The following is an 8426-nucleotide window of genomic DNA, read 5'->3' as shown; positions in this document are numbered from 1 at the left end:
TTTACGGTTTCACATGTAACAATTACACAGATTTTCTGGTGTCCTGTTACATGTGAAACACTAAAATAGTGTCCTATTTGTTAATATTCTTTTTGTGAAACAATAAATTTGTCTCTCGATTTATAAGACTTTCAACATTTTTAAATTTCAAGTAATGACTGAGAATAATTATATAAAGATATATATAAGAATTTTATTCTTATAATTATAATGTATTTGTCCCAAAGTTTATTTGGTGGTTTCACATGTAACAAAGACACCAAGATACCGGTGTCCCGTTACATGTGAAACACTAAAATAGTGTCCTATTTGTTAATATTCTTTTAAATGTAGCATGAATAATAAAGGAAATAGAGTGAAGCATAAGAGGACAGGTTAATGTTTAAATAAGATCGGAGAGTAAAGATGCGGACACATATACAAAATGACTATTTGCCCAAACTTCATTTTAAGGTTTCACATGTAACAATTACACAAAGATTCTGGTGTCCTGTTACATGTGAAACAATAAATTTGTCTTTCGATTTATCAGACTTTCAACATTTTTAAATTTCAAGTAATGACTGAGAATAATTATATAAAGATATATATAAGAATTTTATTCTTATAATCATAATGTATTTGTCCCAAAGTTTATTTGGTGGTTTCACATGTAACAAAGACACCAAGATACCGGCGTCCTGTTACACGTGAAACATCAAATTGCTAGTTTTACTCAAATAATGCATGTATCTCATTATTTTTGTTTGATTTTCTTCAAGAACAGCTTTTAATTGAACAAAAATAAGCAATCACATGGATAATTTTAATTAATTACAATCGTTTACCCTTCTTTGAAAGATTATCTTTCCTCCTACACAATGTACAGATTACAGAAAACTTGATGCATGTAGTCTGGGTAGGCTCAAATTTAATGTGCATGCCTATCACAATGACATATTGAACGACAGAATTATAATTTTATTCATTAATTCAAAATGAAATTCCCAATATCTTCAGATTTTGTTACAACTCATATTCACATTTTCTTGCATGTTACCTTACTAATATTTTTGGCACTCCAGTTCTTGTATTGGTTTATCAATGCGTTTTCAAGTTACAGTGACTTTTATATTTACATCCATATTCTTGCATGTACATTATATTGATACTATTTTATTACAATACTTTTAATTTTAGTCACATAGTGCCTGCATTTTGCTTTTGTTCAAGTTTTGAAGTTATTACAGGAATTCTAACTTTGAATTTCTTTGCCATCACCGTTGTGATGAACACTACATTTTTTAATACAGGGGAATCTTGTTATAAAGAACAGTAGAACACTGATCTGACGAACTCCACTACTACAATGTAATCTTTCTTGTCCCACTTCTTTGTATTCTTTTGTGTTACTAGTAGAACATATTTACAATATAACACACTAATTTATATGGTCTTAAGGACCTCACTATAATGAAGTTCCCTATACTCATAATACTTATGTATAATAGCCCTGATACTATCAAGGATTCAATACAGCAATCTAACTTTGATGGTCCCAAGAAATTTAAGAATCTTGTTCTCGGTTCCCCTGTATTGTTAACTTGTGTCATTCTATTTAGTATTAAAGTAATGTCACATAAAAACTTGATTTCTGATTAGCATACAAATATCAATTCTATTAAATGAATTAAAAATTAAGTTCCTAAACCATGAATTATAACAATATCTTGTTGATTTAAGATTTTCCTGTTTCTCATGAGTTGTCAACAGTTTTTTATATGAGCATGTGTGTTTGTTTTTCAATCAATGTTTTGATTCAGAATTCAAACTTCATTTTTCACATGAAAAATTCCAAATAACCCATACTTTCATTTGCATTTTGTTCTAGTTGAGGCCACATGCTACTAGCTCCTCAGCTGATGACTGCAGCGCAGTCCTGCACGTCTACACTAGTGCTGTAGTAAAAAGGTTAACAAAGCAGTAACCAAACCGTCTTTGGTCAAAATGGTTTGGGTTTGGATAACTGTTTTGATTCTCATTATGTTCTGAAAATATTATTACAAATAGAATTACGAGTAAAATTATCACTATAAATATTACCTGCAAAATAATGAAGGAATATGTACAACCTGTATAAAAATTTGTACATTATATGACCGAAACACAACCATATTTTTGAAGTAGGTTAACTGGGTTTTAAAATAACCGAATACTACAGCACTAAGACTCTACACTGAATGATGTGCAGGAGATCCTGGCCAGTAGTGCCTCATAACATAAAAGGATCGAAACAGCTTCGGCATTTGCTAATTTTAATATCTTTCATGGGAAGAATGAAAAAAGGCAAACATACAATGGAATGAGATACGGAAGGTGAATTTTCACCATTAAACATTGTATTTTATTCCTTACATATACTCTTCCAATAAAACATTTTAGAAAATTTGAAGAATGCCAAAGCTGTCCTGAGGCTGTTTTAATTCACATATACATGTTCCTGTTCTAAAATGCAGCATCCTGTCCTACTAATCCTATTCTTCAAGATTGATGAATGTGTCGATTCTAGTTGCCAGTGAACGAAAAGTGTTTTCTTCAAATCCAAGATGTCTTGAGGACACAGGAATTGGTGGAGAGGGGAAGATGGCAAAGATCCCAGTTCTCCGAATCCAGTCTTGCTCCGGTTTGTCTGGCCAAGAGTACTTGTTATCACCCTTATTGAGTAAGAAGTTGATATGTGCATCTTCTCCTTTCAGCTCCAGGACTTCTCCGACCCACCACGTCTTACCATATACAACGGCAACAAAATCCCCAGTTTGAAGGTCCTGAGTTTGGCGATAAGCTGTATATATGAATAAAGATAAAATATCTAAAATTATAAAGTAACAATGCTTTTGCAAAATAGAAGAAAACTGTCACCAATAGACAATTCTCAGATAACCAGTACTGCACGTAACATAATCAGTAAAAGGATCTCCAGTGATCTTTAATATGAAAGAAGACATACATCCTCCTGCATTCAGACATAGTTATTCTGAAAGAGAATTTTGATCCACAGAAAAACTCATTTGAACAGAATTGAACTGGTATGTCTCTCCATAAATCTTGTAACAGCCTCCCTAAATATGCATAAAGTGGAGGTGTGATTAACTTGTTGGGAAAAAAATATCCCTTCACATGTACATAATATATTGCATGTGCAATTGGGTATATTAACTTTAAACATAAATAACACAGACATTTTGGGACTAGAATTGGGTGCAGGTGAGCATGTGTCCCACGTGTGTGTTCATGCTGACTCCATGCTGTAAGTGCACGTGGATACATACGCATTGCAGTGGGTGAGGTCACTGAGGTGTTTAAGTGCACATCAGTATTTTGGTGTGGGTGGACTTAAGCGTTAAAAATGGGGACATTTGCAGGTGTGTGTTCATTTGTGAGGTATGTATAAATGTGTGTGTGTGCGCATGTGTTTGGGTTCATGCTGGTGGGGTTCCAATCCATGTGCGCTATGATTGTTAAAACCTAAATTGCCAAGAACATCAATACATGTGCAGGGACCAATTTCAATGATTAGAACAAGTAAAATCTTAAGTACATTTGTTAACATTATACCACTTGCCATTTTTTTCCTTTGTATATCAGAAAATTTGAAATGATTTCTATGCTTCAGTGCATGATAGTAAATTATTTGAATCTTGAATTGAACTTTGAAAGTTGAGATGTAAAAAATAATTTTTACAAACCTGTAACATGAACCCGAGTGCCAGCAGTAGATGGCGAGTGAGAAGTAGGGAGTTCCATGTGAAGCTGTGTGTCACACGTTGACGAGTGAGAGGTTTGGTCTTCAACATGAAGCTCAGTACCAGTAGACAGCAAGTTAGAAGTTGGGACTTCAACGGGAAGCTGTCTGTCAGACGTAGAAGGCGGGTGGGAAGTTGGAACACCTATGACCACGTTATCTGTGAAAGTTGAAGATTATACATAAAAAAGACCTTAATGGTAGACAATGACTTTTGCATGAAATTTGTCAGAATTAGTGGGAACACTACAGTATTCAAGCAGACAATATTGTGAAACCTCTGTGCAACTTTATTTATGGAGTTAAGTTGAAAACTATGATTCAAATTATTTTGGTATATTTATTATAAGGCCTTACATTTATTCTAGACTTAGTCTACCTTTTACAGACCTGTTTGATCGATTGATCATGTTCATGGTATATTTTATCACTAAAAATACAGCAAAAAGAAATAAGTGAATTCTTTACTATGACATTCGTATACCTACTGACATTATTATTTGGATTTTAAGTATTATATTACAGTCCCCGAACGATAAATGCACTGTTGTTGCTTGAATGCCGACTACACTACAACTGTTATCTTTTGAATTCTACACAACTTTTGATTTCGAAATTTCACAGATATTGCCCAAATACTAATATCTTTGGTTTCAAACAATGATTGGGGCATTTTGTGGGCTCTGCAAAAGGCATTGGCTACCTTAAATGTTTCATCCGAGGGACAAATAAACTGTTTTTCATATCGCCAAAATTAACTCCCTAATATAAAAAAGGGTTGAAGAAAACATAAACAGCGATATTACTGATTTGTACAAACCGGTAACATGCAGTTGTTTCACAGGTGAAGAGGAAGGGGAGGATTCGCTTTCCCAGTAATCATCTGCATCAGTCATGGAAGACGGGCCGTCAGCATCCAAGTCATCATCTGCAACAGTCATGGAAGACGGGTCTTCAGTATCACCTGTATCTGTAAAGAACACCTCACACTTACACAATTTTGCTGTTGTACCACTCTGTAACGAACAAAAACATTGGTCTATCCAAAGAAAAATATGTACAGATAGTGCGCACATATTTAACTCTGTAGTATAGAACAACATTTGGTCATCGTGGCAGCGTATGGCAAGACAATGGTGTAATGTGCAGCAGCAATTCATGAGTTATAAGTTTAAGAACATCTTTCAAAAACCCTGGACTTACAGAAATATATGTTAAAGGCATTGGTTAACAATGAATCCAGTTGAAAAAAATCTGAGCTACATGGTCCCACGTGCTACTAGTAAATCTGATATAGTGTAGAAATGAAGCCCTGCAAAAATTGCTGTGAAAATGATAATTTAAATACTACTGCAAAAATGTAAATTTGCAATGACTGTTTTACGATGCTCAAATTTCCCCATTGGCTATAGTGTTGAATAAACTGTTACTGAAATGGTTCATTCTTTATTCATAGAAATCTGGATAGTGAAGGCAGGATTTTCAAAACTTTTATATTCTTGGCCGTTTATTCATCCACTTGAACATTGTTACACTGCTTAGACATCGCAGTTGTACAATTTTTTAAATCGACCCACAATATTAACCACTGACTTTAAAACAACCAATGAATAAGATGGGTCTGTTTGAAAACTTTCTGCTTGGATCACAAATAACTAGCATTAGTCAATAATACTAAATGAATATATATATTGGCAACCTTCTAGGTAAATATTAAGGTTAATTTAGTTCTTACCATGAGATGTCTCAATCGTAGCAGCAAACAGCTTTTCACTTTTCCAGTCATCTACAGTCCCTCTGCTGTCACACTGCTGATTCCCGAGAACACAGCCTTTACAGAAACAAGACAGGTTCCTTGTCCACAGCCGTCCACTGCTTTCACCCTTTACACAGTGCAGTTGCCTGGTGCCCTTGATGGTCTGGACGTCCTTGTGATCTCTGTTGTGATTCATTTCCTCTACGAAGAACACTTTCCGTTGAAAGTGGAGACATTCGGCTTGGCTTGGTTGTATTGTCAATTCATCTTGGCAGAACTCATATACATCTTTTGCATTGTTCATTACTTTACGCCCAGAACTAATAGCTAATGAAGCTTGTCGTTTCACAACAGCCGTTTCCCCATCGCTCGGACCTTTCCCATGTCTGGCACCAAAATAGTGATGCTCTACTGGAACTTGGTAATGTTGCTGTGCAAGAGCAATGTCCTTGAATGGTCCTCTACTTTTGTATTGGGCTGCACATTGATCTGTAAATCTGATGATCTTGTCAATTTCCATGTTTTGCCGGAGATGCTGTACTGCCTGTGACATGAACTGGTGCACTGCATGATATGTATGTCGATTATCGCCTGTTATGAAGACGAGTGACTCCTGCATTGTCTCATCACATGTTGGACATCTGTGATAGCAAACAATAGGGTGGATTGTGACGTTTGTGTGATACCAATGTGCGCTTTGTATTTCGTCTTGGTACTTGCATACAAAGTTCTCTGCAAAGTCCAAGACCATGACGACCCAGTTGTTTGGCATGTCCTTGGTAAGTGTAGCAAACTGCTGAGATTGCCAAGACGCACTATGCAGATGCTTACTGATAGTGACCGTCTCCCCTTCAAGTTCCTCCAGACATTGAGATACTGTCCCGTCGTTGGTGACAATCTGTTGCTTGGTGATCGTCTTCCCATTCTCGTCCACTCTGACCCGAATCCATTTCTTCCATGTCATATGCTTAGGGCCGTGTTTTTCCACCAGCGGTCTCAGGTAAGATCTCAACAATTTGGGACCACATTCTTTGCATTTCCTCTCGGAGCAATGTCGCATGTACGTCTTCGCTCCTTCAGACTTGGGACACATTGTGACGCGATTCACTGAGTGAACGCCATCAAAGAAGGACTTCATTCCGTAACTGTGTGCTAAATTATTAATTGCTGTTGCCTTCAACTCAATATTTGTGCAGTATTCGCACAAACATGCCCTGAATTTGATTGATCCTTGGAGCTTTACATGATGTGGCCGGAGGCTGTAGAATGTTTTTGCACCTACTTTCATGTCTGGATTCTGTGATTTGAACTTCAAGAACAAAGCCGCCACTGACTGTTGAAGATATCGAATATTTTTCATGGTCTTCATGGATACCATTTTCTTATCAGGCAGGTCGATGGCTGATTCTTCGTAGAACGAGATGACTGCGCTTGCTACCTCTGGGGACAGCTTTCTCTTGTCGTGCATTTGCTTCTTCTTGCTTGCCGAGGAGATGATCTTGCGGCCCATCTGCAAGAGAGCCGATCCTTTTTTCTGAAGTCGGTACTTGCTCAAGATCTTTAGTGATGCAGCAATATTCCTTCTTTTTTCTAGGTCTTTCTTCTTCTTGCTCCTCTTTAGTCTGCCCATTTCCTCACTAATGCTTGATGTCAGGAGATTTTGGACTTCATGATGGGCATCCTCAAGGCCAGTGTGCATTCCTCTCTTCTTCAGTGCTGCACGCTTTTTTGGAGAGGACTTCTGAAATAGATCTATCATCGTAGAAACACACTTTTCTCGGTCTTGTGGCATAACTGCCCTTACTCTCTCCAAACTTTTTCTTCTAGCCGAAGAACTTCTCACGTCACATCCTGCAGATGAGAGTTTCTTGCGAGTGACTTCCAACTCCGCATGTTTCTGATCGAATGCCTCTGCAATTTCTTTCAAACGTTCCTCTTCTTTCTTTAGCTCTGCTTCTCGAGCCTTGAGCTTCTGCGATTCAATCCACATAAGCTTTTCTTTTTCTTTTTTCTGCTTGTATTTCTCTCGTCGCATTGCGTTGTATTGCTCATGTTCTTCTTTTGACATTGCTGCTCGTCTCTCTCGCTTCTTTCTTGCCTGTGCTTGTAATTTTTCTTTTTGCCTTTTGTCTTGAGCTCTGGTGCTAGGTGTTTGTTTCATTTTGTTTCATTGAAGCCGTAGTTGCTCCTCCTTTTTCTTTGCTCTCATTTTCCTCATTCGCAGAGCTGCAGTCGCATTACACCGCTTCTTTTGTTCTAGGAACTTTTCAGACTTTTCCTTCTCTTCAGTGGAGATATTTCTCTTCTTTAAGGTGGACTCCGCTAGGGACATTTCGATCCTCTGTAACTTGTTATATTCCGCAGCTTTTTTCAACAATTTTGTGTATTCTTGTGGGTTGTTGGCCTTCAACTTATGTCGCCACTTTGTTGTTCGGGAAGCAGCTTCATTACTGTTTACTAACTTTACTGTTGACTGTTTTTTTGAGGGCTTCCGGGCCTCCGAATCAATACTACATCGCAACCGAAGATGGAAAGGCTTTTTCTTAGCCATGTCTATCGGTGTTTAACCAGCCTGAACTTGAAGTAATCATAAGTTGGAAGGAGGGGGGGGGGCTGTAGGGGGGAAAAGACAACATTAAAATTAAAATAAAATTAAAACTGAAATGTAGTTCAAATATGATTTGCAGATTACAATATATATTCTGGCAACCTTCTAGGTAAATATGAACACTACATTTTTTAATACAGGGGAATCTTGTTATAAAGAACAGTAGAACACTGATCTTTATATCGAGTTTCCACTGTACCTCAAATTTATATTGGGTTGTATATTAATGGCATTATTTGAATTGTATTTTGAAGGGTGCCCTCTGCGATTAAATGGTCATT

General features: G+C 36.9%; 1 protein-coding gene across 1 annotated transcript; it reads right to left on the bottom strand.

Moving 5' to 3' along the window:
* Window positions 1-120: 120 nt before the first annotated feature.
* LOC139711853 (uncharacterized) lies at window positions 121-7696 on the bottom strand. Its single transcript, XM_071623705.1, has 4 exons — window positions 5517-7696; window positions 4602-4751; window positions 3726-3941; window positions 121-2821 (listed from the first exon to the last, which is right to left on the bottom strand). The coding sequence occupies exons 1-4, from the start codon at window positions 7603-7605 to the stop codon at window positions 2514-2516; spliced, it is 2763 nt and encodes a 920-aa protein (XP_071479806.1). The 5' UTR covers window positions 7606-7696; the 3' UTR covers window positions 121-2513.
* Window positions 7697-8426: the final 730 nt, after the last annotated feature.

The sequence above is a fragment of the Diadema antillarum genome, unplaced genomic scaffold, assembly GCF_040938485.1.
Source record: "Diadema antillarum isolate AM-2024a unplaced genomic scaffold, OU_Dant_1.0 seq00001713_RagTag, whole genome shotgun sequence".
Classification (NCBI taxonomy): domain Eukaryota; kingdom Metazoa; phylum Echinodermata; class Echinoidea; order Diadematoida; family Diadematidae; genus Diadema; species Diadema antillarum.
The sequence above is the reverse complement of the archived record's forward strand: the minus strand, read 5'-3'. Positions and strand labels throughout refer to the sequence as shown.

Coding starts and splice junctions, on each gene's coding strand:
- LOC139711853 (XM_071623705.1), bottom strand. CDS start 7,605: ATGTCAAAAGAAGAACATGAGCAATACAACGCAATGCGACGAGAGAAA. Junction 3,942..4,601: donor GAAACAACTGCATGTTACCG/GTTTGTACAAAT, acceptor CAACTTTCACAG/ATAACGTGGTCATAGGTGTT. Junction 2,822..3,725: donor CACTCGGGTTCATGTTACAG/GTTTGTAAAAAT, acceptor TCATATATACAG/CTTATCGCCAAACTCAGGAC.